The 24,597-nt window shown below is 45.3% G+C and overlaps 1 protein-coding gene across 3 annotated transcripts in view; it reads left to right on the plus strand.

Annotated features, from left to right (window-relative positions):
• Col4a1 (collagen type IV alpha 1 chain) overlaps positions 1-24,597 on the plus strand; it is a 111,734-nt gene that overhangs the window by 49,751 nt on the left and 37,386 nt on the right. For 2 of the 3 annotated variants that reach the window (XM_027387878.2, XM_027387879.2), the window contains exons 3-18: positions 14,282-14,371; positions 14,470-14,514; positions 15,539-15,583; positions 15,677-15,739; positions 16,183-16,236; positions 16,346-16,372; positions 16,968-17,051; positions 17,137-17,199; positions 18,827-18,862; positions 19,416-19,457; positions 20,390-20,476; positions 21,445-21,471; positions 21,626-21,676; positions 22,315-22,359; positions 22,443-22,496; positions 23,577-23,618. In XM_027387878.2, the coding sequence (XP_027243679.1) occupies positions 14,282-14,371; positions 14,470-14,514; positions 15,539-15,583; positions 15,677-15,739; positions 16,183-16,236; positions 16,346-16,372; positions 16,968-17,051; positions 17,137-17,199; positions 18,827-18,862; positions 19,416-19,457; positions 20,390-20,476; positions 21,445-21,471; positions 21,626-21,676; positions 22,315-22,359; positions 22,443-22,496; positions 23,577-23,618 (855 nt within the window). Of the gene's footprint in view, positions 1-4,607; positions 4,753-14,281; positions 14,372-14,469; positions 14,515-15,538; positions 15,584-15,676; positions 15,740-16,182; positions 16,237-16,345; positions 16,373-16,967; positions 17,052-17,136; positions 17,200-18,826; positions 18,863-19,415; positions 19,458-20,389; positions 20,477-21,444; positions 21,472-21,625; positions 21,677-22,314; positions 22,360-22,442; positions 22,497-23,576; positions 23,619-24,597 lie in introns of those variants that run through there. The other variant, XM_027387880.2, reaches the window with a different exon arrangement.

Consider the following 24,597-nt stretch of genomic DNA (forward strand, 5'->3'; position numbering starts at 1 on the left):
ATTTGGCAAACCCATTATGATGTCAAAGGTACACCCCAGCTCCATGTCTGCATATGGCTTAGCACACCTGCTGGTTTACTATGTAATTTTATAATGGTATAATGCTTATCTGGCTTCACATTCAGTCCTCCCAGTTCCTTCCCATAAGGTTTTGGCGTGAGAAGATGGTGGTGTTTGCCGGCTGGTGTCTAAAACACCACAATGAGGCTGTTCCTGTCAGCAAGTCCCGTTAGTCCCACTTGCAGACTCATCTGCTAGTAGAGGAAGAATACTTCCAGGAATGGCTGCTGGCTGGGACCTTCTCACATATTTCCTGGGATCATCAAGGCTTGTCCAGGTTCCTGTGAAGCATGTCACATCTAGAGGTCAGCTGTCTTGGCTCTGGGTGAAGAAGTTCATGGCGTCAATTCAAGGCTCTAAATTACCTGGCTCCAGGATTGATTTGGACATGGTTTCCTCTGGAAGATTGACCCCTGAGCCAGAAGGTTTCTGGTACTCAGCCCTCTCCTCTCTGAGGGCTCTCTGTGCGCCCTGGGGTACCAGTTACTAAGGCAGGCAGCCCTTATCCGATAGCCATAGTGGAAGGAGCAGTAATCTGGTAATTATACAGAGATGCTCCAAGCTGGGCACAGTGCTCGGGCTCGCTGGAGAACTAATACCTCACTGCAAAGCTGATAGGGCAGGAGCCATGGAGGCAACCCAGCTGTGCTCCAAGATATCTCTTCACCCAGCAGCATGCTCAGGCATGGCACTTGCGTGGCCTCATTTCACTTCCCCAAGTTTACCCTCATTGTGGAAGGGTACACTTTCATTATGGGAGCTCATTTTAAAGCAGGACTGTCTTGTTCCCCCCATACTGTGTCACGCTGATCTAAATCAGACCTTCATTTTATGGGTGAAAAGAAGGATCCTAGACTGTGTTCTTACTCAGAATGCTGGGATATTTTCTCCAGAACCATTCCTGCTGGTTTGAGGCATCTTATAAACAATAACCATGATTCAGCGCCCCCAACTGTCCACCCCCTGTGTGGGTGATTTTCTCCACCCTGTCTCCTGCTGATAAGGATTAGGAGGCCCAGGGGGTTAGTGTCTTGTTCAGAGGTCCTTGGTGCTGAGAGAGGTCCACACTGCCCATTCCTGGACCACACACAGCGCTGGGAACAGACTGGTGCAGGCAGTGTCCCACAGCCTAGTTCTAGAAGGCGCCCTCCTCCTGGGCTCACCATCCTGCCTTAGATTGGGGACACTTATTTCTTCTCCCAGAGAGGAGGGGCAGTAGTTAATTAAGCCTCTTGCTTGTGAGGGCAGAAGCAATATACAGTTGAGGGGACTTCCAGCCAAGCTAATCATCACACTCTAGCATCTGACTGAGGTTAAAGTGATGTTTTCCTTTTTCATGGGGTTTCGGTTGCTTGTCTCTACTGAAGAGCAACATATTTCAGGGCCCTGGTCATTCCAAGGCCTGAAGATATACCAGCTTAGGCATAAGATGGTGTTCGTTCGACTGGAATTTTACAGGCTTGCTTCCTAGGCCCCAGACCATCTCTTTACCTTTCTTTGTAAAATTCTCTCCTGTTCCTCCCCGAGTTACTAGTCCTTTCCTAGTCTTCTCTTCTCTCCCTCCTTTGCCTGCTCACAGCGTGGGTTCACTCGGTCTAGTTCTCAGTATTCCAGAATTCCTTCCTTGCTCTTGGCCTATGGCTGAGGGCAGAAGAATGGGGGTGGCCTATTTGGGTGTGAACACCAATTGGGTGGGGAGCCCCAGAAGAGATGATTGGGGACCCTGACATCTTACATACATCTTACATAGCATCAGGATTATTTTCTTTGTCTTAGTCTGTCAGGATGTTGTAACATAACATCCCAGATTGAATGACTTTATACACATAATTCTGGAGGTAGGAAGTGTGAGATCAGGGATTCCTTGTCTGATGATGGCCTGCTTCCTCACACACAGGTGTTCCCATGGTGTCCTCAGGGTACAAGAGGCCATGGGCTTCCTAGATTCTGAGAGTGTTGGTTCTCCCTTGACCTCACCACCTTTCAAAGGTCGTCCCCTTCTTGACACCACCACCTAGGGACTAGAACTCAACACACGGATCCTGCATTCAGATTCGAGGTCTACCTGGGGAAGAGGATGTGTCTGTTGTCACTGCACCTGTACCCTGAGGTGGACAGGGCAGAGCAGCTGTTTATGCAGCTTTGCAGCCAGGTGTGAACCTCTCTATCTCATACATTCCTTCCTGGTGACTCCCACAGGAAAGATCTCTGACCTCTCAGGTCAACTCCTGTCTGACTTGGTGTTTTCCAGCAGTGTCACAGACTTTAGCACTGTCCTGTCTAGTGTTTTATCAGCGAGGACAGCTGGAATGTGGTGGCTTGCAGGCCTCTAAACTAGTTTGAGGCTGAGGGAGGTCAGCCATGATGGTGACTTTATAAGTAGACATTTCCTCAGGGTCAAATGCTTTTGCAGTGATGTGTTCTGGGAAAAGGGCCCTGTGATTCAGCAGTATTTAGCAGTGTTGCTTCAGAATTCATTTCTCTTGCAAGCTCTGAATTAAATGTCCTGAGCTGTTATGTCTGGGTGGGTTTCTTTTTGGCTCGAGTGACGCCTGATGGAGAACTTTCCTGCTTTCTACCTCCTAAATCCATTTAGGTCTTCATGTTTTATCTCCCTAATATTTTTCCTTAGAGATGGGAAGTGACTGCTAGGATTCAAAGGAACTATTTAAATCTATCCCAACTTCCTTCAATGACTTCTCTAACTGTCGCCCCTCATCTCGAGGCAGTTTTGTCAGCTGTTTCTTTGATTTTTATGTTAGATAAGGATCAGGGACTAAAGAGAAGGGGGTGGGGTCTAGCTCATGAGCATGGGAGTGGGCACAGCCACTTTCCTTTCCATGTCACCTGTGAATTCATGTGCATGTCCTCAGCCCACAGTGTGTATCTTTTCCTTGTTTATCCCAGCCTGGGACTATGCACGTGCCTTCTCTAGGGCACAGTTCTCTCAATGCCTCAGTTAAAGAAAGAGGGGTATAAATGGATGGATGATGGATGGATGGATGGATGGAAGAAAGAGGGGGGATAGAGATGGATGGATGGATGGATGGATGGATGGATGGATGGATGGGTAGGTAGGCAGGCAAGCAGGCAGACAGACAGACAGACAGACAGTGCTGACATCCACACAGGTTCTAGACTTCTAGACAACTTATATAACAGACCTTGCTATGTATATCCTGTGTTGCTTCAAGCAACATGAGCACCCACTACAGACTAAATTTGGCTTTCTAAGGGTATTCTCTTGCACGGTGACAGATGTGCAGGCGCATGGGACACTTTGCACTCTGTTCAGGAGTGTTTTGCTCCTGAAGTTATTACAGCAAGGTGCTTAATCACATAGTTTATAAAGTAGCTGTTCAAGGACAGGGGGGCAAGCTTGTCATTTCTCTTATGCCCTGCTATTGCTGTGGCCTCTCTAAGGACTCTGTGGAGGATGTTTTGAAATTCCACTTGTGAGCTCAGGAGTTCCACAAAGTGAGCAACTGTGTACCTGGGAAACAAGGGGGGTGGGACACGGTCAGCATTTGGGTCCTTGGCTGATGAGTCTTCCCAGCTGCATCATTCCTTTCAGACCTTGGACCCTTGGAGGGAGGCACTGTGCTGGCAAGCTCTCCCTGCTTCACTGCTCTGTGCCAGCCTCTCTCCCTCACATAGCTGTACTAGGTCATTTGCACTCTACTCTTTTTTTTTTTTAAATAGTAAATCAAATGGGGGAATTTCATGTTTTTATACTGTACCATCTATGATCTATTTTATGGGGATGTTACTGCCTCATAATTAGCAAACTGTAATGAAATTCATTTCCACATCTTGGTTACTAGCCAAAGAACTTAACATTTAATCTATCAGTATTAAGCAATTAAGAACATAAAAGCAGGAAATGATACTATAAATTTAGTATGACTTTATAAACCTCTATAAAATAGGCCTAGTAAAATGGCACAAAGAGTTTAAAATATTGTGTGTGTGTGTGTTTTAATAATTGGGCCATAGCCTGCCTTCAAGTATGCCTCCCTTCGGCTTCTATAGACATATATGTCAGTTTTAAGATGCAGTGAAGTGAACAGGCGAGAAAAGCTGTTTTCAAGAACTGAGGTCCTTTCTCACTGTGTCATTCTGCACTGTTTTGTCTTCTTCGTTCTCCACTTTCATTTAAATCAAGATTTTTTTGTTTTGATCCCAAGAAAAATGGTACAGAAGCCCAGCTTCTTGCTTTATTTCTTTGAGTGCCTGTGTTCTGAAGGAACTGTGATGTTTAGTGAAAATAGACTAAAACCCCTTATGTGTTGACTCAGGTCTGTTTAACAGTGACTTCCCAGGCCCTTGAGGTTTGGACTCTGTGAAGCCCCAAGCTCAGCCGAGGCTACCCTGTCTTAAAGGAAGAATTGACTACACGCATTTCTCCCCACTTGGAGAAGTCCTTTATCTTTCAGATTCAGGGTGTGGTTAGTGGAATTTGAAACCACACTGGATCCCGGGGGAAAATGGGTCCAGTGCTGGTAATTGCCTGATAACTTGTTGAGGGAGGGAAGTTAATGATGGACATCAAGTGTGTATGCCATCCGATATGTGTGGGCTGCGACATGAGCCCTGGGACCTCATTAGAGAATGTGTTGGTGTGTAGTGGCCTTACGAAGAGGAAGTAACGGAATACGTGATCAAATTTGACCCTTGGAAAACTGCTGCCAGGTCAGTCAGGCAGGGGTGGGCATCTCTATTTACCCATGGGAAAACTAATTTTTTTTTTTGAGAATTCAAATGGTTAGCATTGGAGCCAAGACCATAGTCTCTCTCTCATTCCTGGTTGAAGTTCTTTCCCCATCAGAGCGAGTAATGAAAAGGAAACAGTAAGTCTTCCCCTGGCCCTGCTCACTCCTGGAGCAGAGATCTTGTCCTTTTTAGTTGAGGTTGAAAAGCGAGGCTCCTAACCTGCATCTTAATGCTTTATATTATTTTCTCGTTTTTCTAGTAAACGCTTTATATGTCCTAATTTACTTTTGAGGGTATCTGGCAAATTCCCTCATGTTTATATCCAAAGACTTTCATATACTTTTATATTATTGATTATAGATGTTACTCTCAGGGTCTGGGTCCCTCCCTTCCCCTCCCCGCTTCCCTCCCCTTTCATTTCTTTTTGAGACAGAGTTTCCTATAGCCTTGAACTCCAGATTCCTCCCGACTCCTGAGTGCTAGAGTTTTGGGATGTGTGGACCAAGACTGGTTTGTCAGGATATTTATTTTATTGGTATTGTTCATGTTTTCTGTTACCACAGACACACACAAAAAGTCCATGGCTAGACTGTGGCATTTCCTGACATTTATATGTCCTAGTTTTGTTTCAAGACCCTGTCACACCCACATACACTCTTAAGTTAACGTCTTCACCCTCCAAGGGCTACTTAGGAACAGAGGGTATTTTTCAAATTTCCCGTTAATGCAGAACACACTCTTTAAACTGTTGATTCAGAGATAACAAAGACAAGCAAACTTATCTTTATGGGTAAAAGATTTATGTTTTTCTTATAAAGAGCCAACCCCCTGTGAAGTCTTGTTATCAATTATCTATGTTCTTGAAGTCTCAGCCCTTCCCTAAATAAATCCCCCATTAAGCATAGAATTCTGATCATTTTCATGGAACCCGGAAAGAGAGGGGCAGGCACGTTGCCAGCAGAAAGTGACATCATGGCAGTTCTTGGCAGCCCTTGAAGACCATCATCTCATGTGGCTCAGATCAGGAGCAAGCCCAGCATTCCTCTAATGCCTACCTTGTTCTCCCAGGACAGCCTTCATCAAAGGGAAAGCATCCTGGTAGGGTTAGTGGCAAAGACTCCATGGGTCAAGTCACAGAGATGGGGTGTTTAGGTGTCCCCTGAACTGTGGGCTAAGGGAATACTCATCTGGGTGTCCGTGCTAATGCAGCCCAGCAGCATTGCTTTACTGTCTACACTGAGGGTGCCTCCTTGCTGTGTGGCCTGGCATCCCCAGAGTGATCCTATGTGGGGTGAATTTAGTGTAGCATCTGATGCTACTCCCTGCCCACCTGAAAGAACCCCCAGGGAAGTTTGTGCCAGGGGAAGAGCATGGGGTGGCCTCTACAAATCAGGACAGAATAAAGCAAGTAGAACATAGCTTCTACTCACTATTGGGGTGCTTTGATACCCCGGGGGTTATGCTCAGTTCTGTGCATGTTAGTTAAAGCCTTGTCCCTCTAACTTCGTTTGGCCCCAATGACCTGATTCAGTTCCCACTTGCCATTTGGACCATGTAGATCTATTGCTTTTCTGCTTTAAGAGAATATGTGTGTATTTATTTATTTGATCAATCGTTAATTCACTCATGCATTCTGTCACTCTTTGGTTTTCTTTTAGGCTACACTCAGTAGCCTAGGTTGGCCTGCAGTTCATTGTGTAGCTCAGGCTGGCTCTGAACTTGTGGCAGTTCTGTTACCTTGAGTTCCGGCATGAACCTCCATGCCTGGCTTGTATGTTTAAGTCTGCAGGGCATAAGCAGATAGTACATTTTATTAGTGACTCTCAGCCTCATGAGAGCGCATGCTGATAGTTGTTTTTGAGATGGATGTGTCACCACCTCTTCAGAAGCTATTGAAAGGTGGATGGCTGTCTTTCCCTCCTTCCCCAAGCTACCCACTTTACAAATGCCAGGAGAATGGATGGAATTACCTTAAGGAATACATTTTCTATAACCCGAGGAAGGGACTCAAAGACAAACCTTTGAATATGCTTTTCTGGCAGTGTGGTGTGCTGCCACTGTGTATTAAAGAACTCCCTGGCATCCTATTTGTACCTGTTTATAGGATTTAATTGCTTTTTGTGCTGTGTGTTTGTTCACACGCAGTCATTTAACAAACCGGATCTTCTCAGCTTACGAAGTATATGCAAAAGCCAAACTAAAAGATACCCACCATGCAAAATGGAAGAGACCAGAAGGAGGAAGGGGAGGCAAGAGTGGGACTAGAAGGAGTGCATATCTTCACTCAGTACCATTGATATTACCAATAAAACCAGAAGAACACAAAGTTCATGGTGTTTCTGTAGTCAGCACCTTGTCACTCTACAGGCCCAGTAGTTAGAATTTTTGTGTAATACTTGATCTCATAAATGTTTCAATTCCAATTAAAGTTCTTTCCCAGACAGTTCTACCTCAGGCCTTTGTCACGCTCTTGTGCCCTTGAATGTGTGTATATACACACATGCATGCTTATATTGGTGCAGGGGTGAGACAGGGCTTCTTGTAGCCAAGGTTGAACTTGAACTCCTCATCCTCTTGCCTCTGCCTCCTGAGTACAGGGATTTCAAGTCCTGACCCCGCACCCAACATTTGATGCACTCCTGCTGTGTTGACAGCCTGGATCTACTGAAAACGTTTAGACCCAGCGCTCCCTCTGGTGGCCAGACTGAGAGCTACAGAGGACCAGCTGCCCAGGAGAGACCAAGGTTTCCTGAAGTCTCCTGTGTCTAGACTTCTTTAAGGAGGGGACATTTAGCTGGGATTCCTTTGTGTGTCCAAGGGGTGGGTGTCACTGCCCTGCAGGTGGAGCTTCCTGGAGCCACCTGTATCAGGTGGCCAGAGAGGGGCTGGGGTGAAATGTCTCTGGCATCTACTGAAAGCCGTGGAGGAGGGGGCCTTTACAGCAAGTATGTAGCTCAAATCGCAAGGCTGAGCAAATAGGTGCTCTGCAGGTGTGGAACTTGCTCTGGTTTTCATGAGCTAATGGCTGAAGGTCAAGGACCAGGATGGAAAGAGCCCACAGCACCTGGTGAGCAAAGAAGAAGGCCAGCATGGGAACTGGCATGCTTCAGGGAGTGGCTTAGAACATGTGTGAGATGGCTGCATCTCCTGCTAGTGATTTGCCAGCACTCTGTTCTGCTGCTGCTTTTTTCCTCCATCAGTGACTCCCATCTTGGTCAGTTTGTTGTTGAAGGATTGGCTTCATGGGAAAGTTTCGATTTGTCTGTGATAAGAGGGTTATTCTTTTGTTGAGTGAACAATTTACTGTGTCTCCTCACCACCCTTGCTGCAGTGAGCCCCATGTGAACTTGCTAGCTGTGTTGACACCAAGGTCCACTGTTAACTTGCTGGCTGTGTTGACGCTGAGCCCCATGGTGAATTTGTTAGCTGTGTTGACACTGAGGTCCACTGTTAACTTATTGGTTGTGTTGACATTGAGCCCCATGGTGAAACTGCTGGCTGTGTTGGCACCGAGGCCCTCAGTTAACTTGCTGGCAGTGTTAAGGTTCATGTTGGACCATGTGAGCGTAGAATGGCAGACTGGACACTTACAGTAGTTTGGTGACATTGTTACATTTAAATCTCTGAGAAATTTGCAGAGCAGCGGGAAACAGATCTGAAGTACTGCCCCGAGTAAAGAAGCTCTTCCCTTGTCTCAGCTGTGTGGGTCCTGTTCCCTCTCCCTACAGTAGTGCAGTGTCAAACACATGGCATGCAGGGAGCTCCCAGAGAGGCCCTGTCACAGGAGCTTTTCCCTGACCCGGTGACACAGATTAGAGCCTGCTTGCAACTTTCCCAGCAGTATCGCATTCCGGAAACGGTCCTGCAGATGCCTGTTTGGCTAGGCTCAAGGGACTGAACTTGTGGAATTTTGGCAAAGAGCCATGGTCCCCCCGTTGATCATGGTCTCCCATTGATTGTGGCTCAGCATCCCAATAGCTTCCCAGTAACCACAGTCACTGGGAGCTATGGACAGAAAATGCACGATTTTATCTCTCAACTATGTTCAGCCTTTCATGGAAAGTAACATCTCAGGGCATCAGATGACAGAAGGACACAGCTGGCTCAGAGTCACGTCCAGGACAGAGATTTTCCTGTTGTTGATCAGCTGGGAGCAGAGGCATTAGCCAGGCGCTAATGGGGCCTCTAGGGCTAAGCTTGTGCCAGGGACCTGTGCTCTGTCCTGTCCAGGATTTTCTAACACGTAAAGATTGTAGGATGTGTTTGTGTACTTGACCCTTAGGTGGGGTACATCATGCTATTGGCTATCTCACAATCCTGTCTCCTGTATGCCAAACACTAATTGAATAACTTCTTCCAAGAAGAGGTAGAGGCTGGATTTCACTCTTCAGTCAGTCTTGATCATCCAGTTCCTTGCATTTTCTACAAAAACCTATGGAGATTCTCCTATCCAAATTTTGCTCCAGGTATCAGCAAACATCTTTGCATGTGCTGTGGTCCCCTTGAAGATCCATGATCCTGTTGTTTAAAATGTGAAAAGTCAGGTAAAGTTTGGTTGAAACAGGGTTTCTGTTTTGGCTATTGAAACAGTCATAGCCATTTAAACATTTATTTTATAATGCTAAGTTAAAAAAACATTGCCAGGCAGTGGTGTCACATGCCTTTAATCCTAGCACTTGGGAGGCAGAGGAAGGGAGAACTCTGTTAGTTTGAGGCCAGCCTGATTTACAGAGCAAGTTTCAGGACAGCTAGGGCTATTACACACAGAAAGCCTGTCTCAAAAAACAAGACAAAACAAAAATTAGTTTTATTTTATGAATAAGTATGTTTTACCTGTTTGGGTTTTTTTTTATCATTTTTTTATTTGAATTAGAAACAAGATTGATTTATCCCAGGTCCCTTCTCCCTCCCTTCCTCCCCTACCATCCCCCCAACTAAAACCCTACCTATCACATACCCTTTCTTCTATTCTTCACCTGACTCAACCTTTCGTGTTTTACCTGTTTGTATGTATGTGCACTACATGTGTGTCCAGTGCTGCCCACAGAGGCCAGAAGAGGGCATCTAACCTCCTGAAAGTGGAATTACAGGTGGCTGTGAGCCACCATGTTGGTGCTGGGAACCAAACCCTTGTCCCCTGTGCTCTTAACCACAGAGCCTTCCCTCCAGCCCCTTAGATAAATACCATAGAGATGGAATTTCAGCTCATCATTCAGGATGAATTCAATATGTAGCCCAGGCTAGCCTCAGACTTACACCAATCCTCCTGCCTCAGCTTCCCAAGTGATTACAAAGTCACCACCCCTCGCCATCCTGATTGCTTTTGATAATACAATTTTTGATGACCATTTATTTTAGATACATTTGTGATTGGTAATTACCCCTTGAGTTTAGAAATTCCCTACTCTTTCAACTTCTAGGTTGACTTTCGGGCTGGGACTCTAGATGAATCTTCAGCTCTTTTAATGGTGTTGTAAGAGCAGGGACATGATCAGGTATTACAAAAGAATCTTTTCTTTCCACGTTTTACGGGATCTTTATGTGCTTGCTGTAGATAGTACTGTAAGCAAACATTGTAAGTTTCTCCAGCATGAAACTCTGTTTCAAGCCTAATTTGGAATGGTTGACGTCAGCCCCGAGGCCACTCTGCGTGCTGCCTTCTTTCATCTCCATAAACAACAGCATTTTGTTCCTATTCTTCAAGTTCTGAGTTTTGCTGGAGAACATAGCCATAACGGCTTTCCTTGTTGTATACAGTCTTTCTTTATCTAGATTCAGATTGAATTTAAAATTCCATATATAGTTACAATGATTTTGGGGCTAGAAAGGATGAGTTTTTTTTTTTTTTAAATGCATGCCATTGGTACATGCTTATTAGGCCTGGTGGAATAATTTGATGGCTGCATTTGGTGTGTATTAGTCAGGTTAGTTCAAAGTGGCCGGCATCTCGTTGTCCCCATTTGTCTCTTGTTTTAGTGTTGAAAATCTACAAGTTCCCTCTTTGACTGGTACAATTCCTTATAACAGCGAAGTTGCAAAGCTTGGTCACATCAAAGTTTTTGTGTAATATTTTACAAGCTTCTCTTGATGGCTCTCTATCCTTCCTCCATTGCTGGGGTTAGAACCTAGGGATCCACATGCTAGGCAAACGCCGTTACTAAGCTAACCCCCCAGCTCCTGATCCTCAGTGTTGTTCACCACTGGGACCAACTGAGTGGCCACTCTGTCCCTTGGCTTCGCCTGTAACACATTGTGGGAACTGGATGACAGGAGAACTTTTCCTCCCCAAACTCTGCATTTGGCCTTGAGCTTACCAATGCAGCTGCAGAGTCTGGCTTGGAAACTCCTGGCACCGATGGCCTTTGCACAGCATGTCCGGCTCTCTTCTCTTCCCTCTTCCCCAGTGGAAAACTGCTAGAAGCAGGATGGGCCATTTGGCTCCATTGCAACATGCATTGTGTGCCAAGTCATTGTATAGTTGCATGAGTGCTTGTCCTTTCTATCTATTCTGCCTCTGTTCTCATGGTAATCTGAGAGACGACACTGGGATTATGAATGTGTAGTTTTTTAATAGGAAAAAAAAAACAGGAAAATTTAAAATGGGGACTAGCAAAAAGCTTGTGGAGGGAGAGAAGCCATTTCCTTTTTAGTTGATTTCAGAATTCTTGGGAGATGCAATTGCTTAAGCACTCTAGTGACATTCCGGGAAGAATGTGTCCTGGTGTGGAGGCCAGTCTGGGAATTCAGATTTTTCTTTTCTGTTCCCAGGAGTGTGAGGGGTCACCGGAGACGTGTGACCAGTCAGCCCAGGATGGGTGTTGAACTTTTCCTACAGCATGAATGTAAGAGGGTCTGTTTCACTGGCTAACGTCATGCTGTGGATTCATTTAATATGCTGCTGGGAACCAGCTTGCTCTAGTGACCTACATAAGGAAGGACCTGGGGTGGGCTGACTTCATTTCTAATTCTGGTTCAGAGCTGACTCAGTGAAAATCTGGTAGGAATCAGTTCATCTGGCTCCCGTCCCCACTGCGCTCATTCCATGATTAAAATGAGAAATTAAAAAAAAAAAGAATCTTATCTCTGTTGGTCTTCTGGCGATACTGCCAATATCAATTAAGTACTAAAAATACTCCACAGACACACTAGAAAGTTCTGCAGTGACATGCCCCCCTCATTTCCTTCCCAGCTCATGCTGGGTTATTTGAGGATATACAATTCAATTTTTATTTTTTATTTCATTATTTTTGGGGCCAGCTGTTCGCAGTTCAGTTGTCTTCTATTTTGAGCAGTTGCTTTTCTATGTCTGAGAACTGGGTGCCGGGACTGGTGACCCATATGACGGCGTCTTTGCAGTGAGCATTTCCTGAGGTTGCACGAGGAAGAATTCATCTGTTTCACTCTGCATTTGGATAAGACTCGGAGGGCTGCTCCCTCAGCACTCACTAGACATCTGGGAGAAGGATCCAACATCCATGTCAAACTTCATTCGAGGGCAGGCACACAGTGTGCTTGTATTGGCTCCTTCTAGTAGATACCACTGGTGCTGGCCCAAGGGTGTTTCCAAAATAGAGGGATTCACTATATCCCCATCTCCTTTGAAATTTAAAATATTGTCCCTTATTTATTCACATGCAATTTCTAGACTTCTGACTTAGGCTCCAATGAAATATACCCATGTAAGCCAGGGTTCACCATCACACTTCTGTATTGATAAAGACCCAGAGGATTGGTGAGACACCTACCTGCAACTTCCAGGACCACTTGATAGTTTGGAGGAAAGGGCACCAAGTTAAGCAGTCCTGTTGGCCAGCTCCGAAGCTCCTTCTGCTTTGAAATCAGCTATAACAGGTTACCTGCTGGAAAGAGACAATGGGTTTCTGGGTTTTCTTTGTTGATAATCAAAACATGGCAATTTTTCTAAAACATCATTCCATCAGGCCCCTTGCCCCCTTTGCTACAGAATGCACACTGTTTCTAGGTTCAAAGGTTGGTCCTTCCTTCCTGTGTGTTTTCACCTCACCAGTGTTTCTTTTCTGTTTGGTCTCGGCCATGTGGTCTGATATGCCGCTCCAGCCCCTCTCCAGCCTGAACTTCCTAGTATTCTGATTCCTTTTGTCTCTCCTTGTACTTACTTTGCATTCATCTTTGGAAGGTCAACCTAAGGTCCAGAGTCTCACAGTTTTTTTTCTCACCATTCTTTGTTCGTTCCCAGTGTATTGCAGCCCTCGTCAAACATTTAAACCATGAATGACATTCTTTATTTTAAACATCACGTTTCTTATTTCTTTCTGGGTTGGGGCAGAGGCCACCAGTAAACTTTGATCTTTTCTTTGAAAAGTTCCCTTTTGAAACGGAGCACGATCCAAGCCCATTATCAAACTATTGATCATTTGTGTGCTGAGATCAGAACATTGACCCCGATTGTCAGTAGTACTTCTGAGAGATCCACAGAGAGAGATGGATCAACATGTCATCTATTGATAACAAAAAGTGCCAGTAACTGGCTGACACTATAATCAACTCACCAAAAAAAATAACTTAGTTGTTTTTAGTTTACAGATGTTGCATATTATATAGCTCTTAGCATGTACAAAACATTGAAGAAGGTGACATGGAACTCGGGAGACGGCTTCATCATCCATTCTCAGGCGCTCATTGTGAACTCTTACCATGTTGAGTGGTACTTAGAAAAACTTGTGCTTTAGTCCGTTTCCTTTGGTGAAGCAGCCAATAGGATGAGCAGATTGGTTGGCAGATGGATGGATGGATAGTTGGATAAATGTGCACATGGTTGGGAGGATGGATGGCATATTGGATGTGTGTACAGATGAATGATGAGTAGATGGATATGCGGGTGTGTGGGTGGATAGGGAGGCAGATATGTGAGTGGGGAGATATGGAAGGGGAGGTAGATGTGTGATTGTGTGGACAGATGGGAGGGAGGGTAGATGGATGGATGGATGAGTGAGTGGGTGGGTGGATGGATGAGCGGATGGATGGATGGATGGATGGATGAATAGAAGGATGGGTGAGTGTGTAGATGGATGGATGGGTGGATTGGTAGGTAGGTGAGAAGAGATTTGTTGTTAAAATTGACTCCTATGATTGAGAGGCTAAGGAGTTGTACCATGTGTCACCTGAAAGCTGGTGACTTAAGGAAGCCAGGAATGTAGCTCCATCCAAGGCCGCAAGCCTGAGAACCTGGGAACTGTTAGCAAAGTCTGTGAGTCTGAAGATTAGGAATTTGCATTTGTGATGTCAAGGATGGAAGAAGATTGGTGGTAGCCCAGAAGGCACCAGAATGGCCCTCTGCTTTGCTGTGACTGTCAGGGCCTCTGCTGGCTGATGTTTCAGTCTTCGTCACTTGGAGGCAGGTTTTCCTCACTCTGCCCCGATCCTCAGAACAACTCCTTGCAGGCATAGTCGAGTCAGCACCCCCAAGCACCCATCATAGGAGACTGATCCTTTCCCTTGCCCTCCATCTGACCTCTGTGCTTTTCTGCAGGGAGAGAGAGGTTTTCCAGGGTTACAAGGTGTCATTGGATTTCCTGGGATGCAAGGACCTGAGGGGCCACATGGACCACCAGGCCAAAAGGTGAGTGTGAATGGAATGGAGGTGGGGAGAGTTGTGAGTGTCTCCATTCTGTGACAGTGACCTGAGCCATCCTTTGGAATCTCTCTGTTCTTTTGTAGGGTGATACTGGAGAACCTGGACTTCCTGGCACAAAAGGGACAAGAGTGAGTACAGTGACTGGTGACTCTGACTCCAGAGTGCAGCACAACCTTTACTCTATGTTCTCTCTTTTGCCTCTCCTTGCTGCCATTGACTACTTCCCCTCTTACATGTGGACTGCTGTGGGCTGTCATGGGCCACCACCCCTCTTACCTGTGGACTGTTGTGGCCACCACCCCTCTTACCTGTGGGTAGTTGTGGGCTGTCATGGGCCACCACCCCTCTTACCTGTGGGCTTTTGTGGCCATCACCCCTCTTTCCTGTGGACTGCTACTATATGTAAGCAAAGTTCCCTTGCTGTACGAGCTTCCTCATTCCTGCTCATTGTTCTTCAAGGGTCCCTTATAGACATTTTAATTTGGAAGAAGGGGTAGTTAATATCTGTCCAAAGTCATTGGAGGGAGAAAACGTCATTGGATGTGTAGAGGCATTTTCAGAGCCAAACTCTTTATTTTCTCTACTACATCATTTCCGGAGAGTACAAAGATGATACTTTTCGAGGCGCATTGACGGCAGGAACATAGGACAGTGCCTTGAAATGTTTGGTTGTGGTTATATAGTGAAGACGAGGGGGATAGTGGACACTCCTTGGCATTCCCATGGGCTCATGGGGCAAAGGGGGAGGGGGACATTGTCGTCACTCTATGGTGCAGCTGACCATACTTGACTGTTCAGGAATTAAAAGATAAGGGCTCTCTCTACAAGTAAATTCGAGTTTATCCCACAACCACTTCTTCATAAAGTGTTTATGATGTGAATTAAACGTTTATTTTTAACCCAGGTAAAACAAGGGATTCTAGGACGGCAATGTTGTTTTGTGTATTCACAGCCTTGATTTTAGAGGCAAGAAGTAGTGCGCTCTTCACAGAAAATCCCTTTAGACTTGCACCTTGCTGAGTCTCAGTACTTCCTTCCCAGAATGCTCTCTGCTCAGTGCTCATGCTCTAAGTTGCTTTAGCTGGGAATGTGTGAAGCAGGTAATAAGGCTTCTCTGTGGTTGGCTGAAAGGTGTTTGTTCTATCTTTACAGGGACCCCCTGGAGTAGCTGGCTACCCTGGGAACCCAGGACTTCCGGTATGTATGTGAACTACATGCATCAGTTTCATAAAATGTCATAATACCTGCTGAGATCCTATCTTGCTGACTTCTTCATCTGATTGATTGCAGGGTATTCCTGGCCAAGATGGACCCCCAGGTCCCCCAGGTATCCCAGGATGCAACGGTACAAAGGTAAACTGAGACTGAGACCATCCCTTGTGCATGCATATAGCGTCACACAGGCATATCAGGGGCAGTCACAGGGAAGTGACTTATCTTGAAGCTTGCTTTCTTGGATAAATAAATGCAGTTTCCCCATATGTAATGTACAGGAAAGGTAACAGTTCCTTTAGACTTGTACGCTTTAGCCTAAAATTGTTCTTTTAAAGATTTCACCTGGAATCAATTACTAAATCAACCCTAAATCTGCTGCCCCAAGTCTTTTATGTCTGTCACTCTTGCTGGGGAGTTTGGTGTTCTCTCCATGAAGTGGCACCAAGTGTCTCATTTGTAACAGACCGTGCAATGCTTGCTACCAGTTCAGCCTCTTTAGAGGGTGGGGCAGTGATGTCTGTTATGTCTGTTGTGAAGTGTTGGGGTGTGCATACATGTATGACATTTTCCATCTGTCCTAGGGAGAGAGAGGGCCGCTCGGTCCTCCCGGCTTGCCTGGACTCAGTGGGGAACCTGTGAGTATATGAGGCTTTGTTTTTCTAGTTATTGATTTGGTGCTCATATCTTACCACTTCTAATACTTCTGGAGAAACAAAACTTACAGCTAAACCTTTTCTTTTCTAGGGACCTCCAGGGTTACCAGGAATGAAGGTATGTTTATTTCACTTCATTTTGTTAAATTTCCCTGGGTTCCTCGTAAGAAATCAGCTGAAAACACTCAAAATTAATGTCCTAAACTCTTTTACATGAAAAGGATGTACAAATCCCACAGAGAGACTTAGGTTTCAAGCCTCATGTGTGTGTGTGTGTGTGTGTGTGCGTGTGTGTGTGTGTGTGTGTGTGTTTGTGTGTGTGTGTGTGTGTTTGTGTATGTGTGTATCTCCCACTGTGGACATGCTGTGAATCATGGGTAGAATTTGGGAAGTGATTCAGGCATAGGCCACTGCTGTTATTTGACAGTCAGTCTGGTCTACTTGGTGAACTCTAGACCAGAGGGAAACAAACAAACAAACAAACAAACAAACAAAAAACAAAAAAAAACCCAAAACCCCAAAAAACCCAAACAAACAAACACCAAGCTAGATGGTGCCTGAGGAACAACCTTCAAAGTTGTCCTGTGTCCCCCAACTCCCCAGTTCTAAGTCCCAGCCTGGGGCCAGTCCCACCCCAGTATTGAGTGGATTACCATTTTTTTTTTACATGTCTATCAATATTTGCATCTTTTTCTTCTTTTTCTGTCTTCTAGGGAGATCCTGGTGAAATTCTTGGCTACATCCCTGGAATACCGTTGAAAGGGGAGAGAGGATTCCCTGGTAGCCCTGGGCTGCCGGTAAGCCTGGGCTGCACACACCCACCAAGTCATGCCCTGGCTGGACAGCAATATTGTAATCCTTTCTCTTCTCATCTATCCGCAGGGCCCACCAGGTGTGCCAGGACTCCAGGGACCTGTTGGTCCTCCAGGATTTACTGGACCACCGGTAAGTTTTGAGGGTAGTCAAAAGATATGGAACTGCACAGCTAAAAGCCCTGGGAGGAGGGGAGGGAGAGGGAACTGGAATTGACATGTAAAACAATCTTGTTTCTAATTCAAATAAAATAATTAAAAAAAAAAAGATGTGGGACTGACTGAGAATCTTGCCCCGTGGCTCTTTCTCAGTTCAACTTCTTTGTCATGAAGAAGTGTTGCTGACACCTCCAGCCACTGATTCCAGGAGCTGTGAGAAAAGGGTGCTTTATACTGTGGACCCTCAAGACATGCTGGGACAGATGGCCTGTCTGTGTGCCAGGGCTACTGGGTACCCATAAGTCCAGGCACTGTGGAAGCCAGACTGAAGGCCACTGGGGTAGGCTCTGCCCTTTGTGCAGGGGAGGTGTGTTGCAGAGGCAGAGACAGAGGCATAGGCATATCAGAATTTAAGTCTCAGTTTGGAGTGGGGAACAGACCTGAAGAGGACCCTGAGGTGACCTGAGCATCTGGAGGTGCATTGGGGAGGCTGCTTGCCCCCGGTCTCGGCACAGCTGACATTCTTTGTAGAAGGAGGAAGGCTTTTCCTTACTCCCTCATTTTCACAGTACAGAAAAGTTAGTGTGAAAAGACATGTTTTCTAAGAACCAAGTGTGCAAGGAATGGACAGAGGTGATCGAGTTTTTGGCCTGCAGGCAACCTGACTGGGCATCCTCTCAGAAAGCCTCAGGCTTATACTTAATCTTCTTTTCTTTTTATATTGTCTTCTCCACATGTGTAAATAGAACCCATTTGCCTTCCTTCTTTTTATATTACAGAGCCGCTGGCTTTTCTTTTTAAAAGTTGATTGTGGGAGTATTCTGAAATTTTCTTGCAAATATGGGACCACGATTTTTGGCATCACCACAATCCATTCCCCAGAAGAATTGGTTTTTCAAGGTAGAAACCTGCATCCAAAGTGGGAAGGTGCTGTTCCCATGTGGGCAGCTCCAGCTTGCAGCACCGGCTGGTACCATCAGGCCTTCGGCACCCAAGGGCCAGTCCATAGCCTTTGAGGGACTCCCACCCCTCTTCATAATTGTCCTGACCCATAGCTGGCTATTTTCAAATCTTTATAGGTCTGTGTAGTAACTTTATCTTGCCAACAACAGAGTCTTAGGATGGTGTCAGTATAGAAGACTGTGTTAGTTTCTCCTTGGTTGGACAAAATACAAAGAAAACAGTTTACAAGTACAGATTCATCTCGGCTCAGGGTTTCAGGGGTTTCGATCCACACAGTCCTAGGTTCTGTGGTTTCTGAGCCTGAGGGGAGGCAGAACATTGTGGCGGGCAACATGAGGTATAGTTGAGACATGCAGAGGGACAGGGGAAGTGTTTGGGGACAAGATGCCTCCTTCAAGTCAACCCTAGTGACTCACATTCTCCAGTCACACCCTCTATGCCCACAAGTCCCTTCTGTTATGGATTCATCAATAGTTATGCACCCCTTTGATGCAGTCACTTCTCAATTGTGCTACCAGCTGGGGAACATGCCTTCAACAAAAGCCTTTTTTTTTTTTGGTTTGGTGTGGAGGGGTACTTCATCTTCCAGGTCGAAGCTAGTTTTGGATATTATTTAACTAAAATGTTCTCTCTTACAGGGTCCACCAGGCCCTCCTGGCCCTCCTGGAGAAAAGGTAAAAATATTTTTTTCATGTATTACTCTCGGCTTTAATATAGGACTGTGGTGAGATTGCCACAGTCCCTTCTGTAAGTTACTGTAACGAGCTTTGGAAAATCGCCCCATTTTCACCCATATATGGGACTACCCATCAGAATTACGTATTGTCTGCCCATCTCTCTCTATTGATTATCATCTGTCAGTCATTTTTCTATTTCTACTATCCACCTACTACTCTGTTTCCCCCCTCCCCTCCTCATCGTCATCTTTGAGATTCTCTGAATCCATCTACTCATCCCTTAGTTATTACTTGGGGTTTATTGATCATACCTTACTTTTCTGAGCCCAGAGTTTAAAACCCTTACATCAATGAATTCTTTATTATAATATTTGTAAAAGTCATTGAACAATATTGCATCCATCATGGCTTTTCTTGCAAAACTTATGGTGTTTGTAGGACAAAACTATCACTTGAAGCCTAACTCCTGTCCCATCTGTGAGGAGCTTTTAGGATGCCTGGCCAAGGTGACAGACTGCCTTAATAATAAAGTGTAATTTTTAACCAACAGGGGCAGATGGGCTCCAGCTTCCAAGGACCAAAAGGCGATAAGGTGAGTGAGTACCCATTATGGTTCCTCTGTGTGTTCCTGAGTTTGAAGGGGACACAGATGAGCTGCTAGAGTTTATTCCACCTTGCCCAGAAGTGAGGCTGATTGTGGCACCCAGTGACATGAGGACACCAAGTCCCCTTATCTGAACAGGGCTCAGTCAGTAGATTTATCAGATCTCAAACTCATTTCAGAAGAGTGAAATTTAAACTCTCCTCCTGTTAGCGTTGCTCTGTTAAACTCAACCATGACAGCAGCCGTTGTGAGGAAGCTATGATGTAGGTGGTAACTGTTTTTCCCCCCTTCTGGGGACCAGATGGGTACCAAGGATGTGTGCCTTGGAAGCAGGGTGGTGGTGAGAACTGGACAAACACCTTTTTCTTGACAAAAGGGCAAATGGTGGACCCTTTTGTCTTTTGTTGTCCTCTCTAGTAGTGTTCTGGGGTAAGACAAAAGGGCATTATCACAATTACTGCCTCTCTTTGGGTGTGTAAACTGGTATGGGCAACTTCCACCAGAGGATACCAGACCATGTGAGTCTGGACAGAGCCTGGGCTAATGCTTTTTACTGTTGAAGTCTTTGGGTCTCATTCATGTCTGGTAGACTTTCCCTTCAATTCTGAGTGTGGCTAGCTGTTAAGCTGCCTTATTTTTGGCTCACCTGAAGTATCCCTTTTCTTGCCAATATCCTCTCTAACTGACACAGTGGTGTGTGCAGGTACATGCCCTGTTGTGTCCTGCAGCTGTTCAGGCTCCTAAGTTTGGGAAACACACTTCTCTGGTTGTAGACACCCACTGGTCCGTTTTCCTATAGAAGCCAAGGCTCCCGCTGTGGGGGGATAGTGTTCTAGTGTTTAACTTCAGACTTTTACCGCCCTATCTCAGTTCTTGTTCTATTTTTGTACCTAATTAACCTCCACTTTTTACATGAACAGGGAGAGCAGGGTGTCAGCGGCCCCCCTGGAGTACCTGGACAGGCACAAGTGAAGGAAAAAGGAGATTTTGCCCCAACAGGAGAAAAGGTATACCTGACCTCCATTCAGCAGGGGTCTGCCTGATAATTTTGGACAAATTCTGAGGAAAAAAGAGAAGCTGTATCAAAATGCAGATTATCTGCCATAATCCATCTTGCCCCAGGAAGTTATAGATGTCCTGTCCCATGAACTTGAATAGGTTGGAGAACAGAAATGGCTGTCTTGGGGCTATTCTGTGCTGATTCATCAAACGAAGTGTTTCTTAAATAAGCCTGGCACTAGGGAGAGGCTGTGTGGAAGAGAGGGGTCCAGCTGAGGGTTAAGAGGTGGCCATGACCCATTCTTTTACTATGGTATTAGACTATAGCCAAAACCATGCTAGGAAGGGACTACTGGAGGCCAGTGTGAAGTTTTTGTTAATATGGGTGAAAAAGGATATTTATTTTTGCAGCTGTGTGTGTGTGTGTGTGTGTGTGTGTGTGTGTGTGTGTGTGTGTGTGTGTGTGTAAGTTTGTGCGTGTGTGAACAGGTGCCAACAGAGGCCAGAAGCATCGAACCTCCCTGGAGCTAGAGTTACAGGTGGGTTGTAAGCAGTCCAGTGAGGTGCTGGGAACTAAACTCAGGCCTTTTGCAGGAGCAGTATGTGCTCTTAATGGCTAAACCATCTCTGCAGCCCGGATTTCTTTTTTCTTAATGTGTTCAATGTAGCATTTGAAAAACTGAACCAGTGCCCTCCTGTAGTCCTGACACACAGAATGCTGAGGCAGGAGGGAGGATTGCCACATGCAGGAGGATTAGCTACATGCCAGGCTAATCAGAGCTGTATAAAAACACCCTACCTCAAAGTAAGAAAGGAAGGGAAGAAAAGCAACAAGAGTGCGATGTGGCTATTAGATGGGCGATTTAGCTGTTTGATGGGTGATTTAGCCATTTGGTGGGTGCTGTAGCCATTAGATGGGCCATGTAGCTATCAGATGATACTGATCCGTCTCTATTCACCCCCTCAATTCTTTTAGGGTCAGAAAGGTGAACCTGGATTCCAGGTGAGTCACTTTGATCCTCTTTGCCATTGTTATTTTATGTGAAGAATGAGAAATTGTGGAATTGGTATTTCTCACCAAAGCCAAAGTGTGTCTGACTTCATGTTGTATTCACATTTATCATCGAGTCTAACTCCCTCTCCTCTTGTCTCTTAAGGGAGCTCCAGGTTATGGAGAGAAAGGTGAACCAGGCAAGCAAGGGCCTCGGGTAAGTGCTTTCCAGATCTGTCCATTCCTCCCTGTGAACACACTCCCCTCTAATGCCCAAGCTTATAGAAGTGAAATGGAAGGATGGGTACATCTGTTGGGTTTGCTAATTTCTTTCTCGGACCCCACCGAGTCTGCTAGCAAAAGGAAGCTTTGGAAGAGCTACCTGTGCCTGTCCCCTGGGGACACTTTAACCGTCTTGTGTGGTCAGAATGGGTACTTAGGTGTTTTTGATAATCTTCCTGATACCAAATCTGAATCCCCACCCCCCTCGCACTCCAGGCTTGTGTGTGGCTGGGACCCTATCTGGACACAGTAGTAGAATATCTGCTTAGCTGCCAGTTGCCAAGAGTTTCCGATGCCTCCCTGAAGTCATGTGTGGAAAGAAGTAGTCTTACGTATCAGCCCCTGTGCCCACTACCAGTGGCAAAATAACCCCTTGGTGCCTAAGATATTGACCTTTGTAGCCGGTTGCACTCTGCTTTCCAGAAACTGAGCCATCTTCCTATCCAGTGACCCATCAACTCATTGGCCCTCTTCTCTGCTTGTGTTGTACCTCACAAGGGAGAGAGATGAGCAGAGCCATGGTGTGGCCATAATTATCTGTGAAAGACTCATGTCTGCCTTTTTATTGTACAGGGAAAGCCTGGAAAAGATGGCGAGAAAGGAGAGAAGGGGAGTCCGGTAAGTCTCCTCCCTCTGCAGTTTCTGAGTGGACAAGGACCACTGTCTCCTCAATGAACATCCTTTACCTTCCTTCCCTTTAGGGCTTCCCTGGTGATTCCGGGTACCCAGGACTCCCAGGCCGGCCAGGCCCTCAGGTGCGTGATGACGTTGTTTTGAGTTTTTACCTTTAATGGTCATTCATCCTAGAAGCTTGCTCATTTGTTTTCTAGGATAGAGAACTCTTAAACTCAAGGGGGAAAACATTTCTACACTGTATGAATGCAACACAGTTTGTTAACTTCACTGGTTGATGAATTATTTAAAAGAGGGCTTTCATGTGACACGCTTGGTCAAGCGTCTGTCTTTTTTGTAGAGATTAGTTTTTTCCTGATGATAAAGTAAGAGGAAAACGCAGAGATATAAAGAAAAGAAAGCATGGCCAAGTTCTGCCTCCTCCTGTTCCTCAGTGAACACATGCATGTCCCTTCTACAAGAGAGGCTTGAAGGCAACATGTTGCCTTCTTAAATTTTAAAAATTACATCGATTGATTGGTTGACTGTGGGTATGCACACACATGTGTCACATGTGGACATGTTGGTCCTGGGGTTGAACTCAGGTTGCCTGGCTTGATGTCAAGCACTTTTACCCACTGAGCCTTCTCACTGGCCCACATCTTGCTTTGTAAAAATAATAATGTTTTGTTAATAAAATAAGGAGACTCCAATTTATGTGGACATCCATAAATTAGTTATATGTAGACATTTTTACCATCTGTGCCTTCTGCTGAATGGGTTCTAGATAATTTTAAACTTGTTTGAAGTCAACACTGAAGTTCATTTTGGGACTTTCAGTGTAAATCCAGACAGAAAATCCCCATATAATTGCCTTAAGGAAATAGAGTTAGAAACTGCTTCATAGCAATTTAGAGAAGACACTTCTACTTCTGCAAGGCTCTCTTACGGTACTTCAGGGAGGCTGCCACTTAGGAGGGAGAGCATTATCTCTTCAGCATTCCACTTAGGCTGTTTGGACATCTTTCTTCACATGTCACCTTTGTGTGACACAGATGAGCTGTGCTCCTACACAGTAACCAAGCCAGGGAAGAGGTTGGGAGAGGACAATGATTTGGGGATTGTATAGCACCAACTTCTATTTTACCAGGAAATTCCTGACCAGCTTTCTGCGTGGTCATCTATATGGTCAGGCTGCTAATAACTGTGCATGTTCCTTGCAGGGAGAGAAGGGTGAAGCTGGACTTCCTGGCCCCCCTGGATCTGTAAGTATAAGTGTGCTTGAGATGGGCCCCAGGGCTGCATAGGGTACTCTGCAACCTCCCCTTGCATGATGTTCTTAGTTGAAGTGGGTGCCTTCCATATGAAGTAATTCATAATTTGCTTTGATTTTATTAATCACACTGTTATAATTTTTACCTCTGGAAGTGAAAGGCTGTGCACGTGGGTAACCTAACAAACCTATTTTTTGAAATCTGTTGTCTTTTTTTTTTTTTTTCATTTTTCAGTTGTCTACCAAGGAAAATTTAGTAGGAGGAGTGGCTCAACCATCACCAGACTGTTCTAACAAAACCACTTTTGTTTTCTAAGTAGTATTCACTCCTTGTTCGTGTGCATTTGGATCCACTATCATTTCAGCTATTCTGTTCCAAATCATTTTTAAACAGTGGACACCCCTGTCCTGTTTGCTGGGGTGATGTGGACTATGCCACTCACTGTGTGGGTAAGGGGTTGGGGCCTGAAGCCACATTTCAGAAACAGGACTGCTGTCCTCTGAACGCCTTGATGCTCCCAGCATACCCATGGCTCTCCCCTCATCACCCCAGGGTGATGTGATTCACCCAGGGTGGCCAGGTCTTCATCTCACTCCAGTCCCACCAACACATCTTAGTTAGCTTGAAAGGTTTTTGCTTTATTTTTTAATTGACAAGTAAAGTTTACATACACTTGGAATGTATAGTGATTTTCGATACATGTATATGTTGTAGAATGGCCAAATCAGAGCTACTTAGTGGCACTTTAAGAAGTATCCCCTAGCTTAGTTGATACAGAGAGTTACTTGGTGGCACTTTAAGGAGTGTCCTCTCACTTAGTTGATACAGAGAGCTACTTAATGACACTTTACTGAGTATCCCCTAGCCTAGTTGATATAGAGAGCTACTTGGTGGCACTTTATGGAGTATCCCCTCAGTTGATACAGAAAGCTACTTGGTGGCACTTTAAGGAGTGTCTCCTCATTTAGTT

The sequence above is a fragment of the Cricetulus griseus genome (assembly GCF_003668045.3).
Source record: "Cricetulus griseus strain 17A/GY chromosome 1 unlocalized genomic scaffold, alternate assembly CriGri-PICRH-1.0 chr1_1, whole genome shotgun sequence".
Classification (NCBI taxonomy): domain Eukaryota; kingdom Metazoa; phylum Chordata; class Mammalia; order Rodentia; family Cricetidae; genus Cricetulus; species Cricetulus griseus.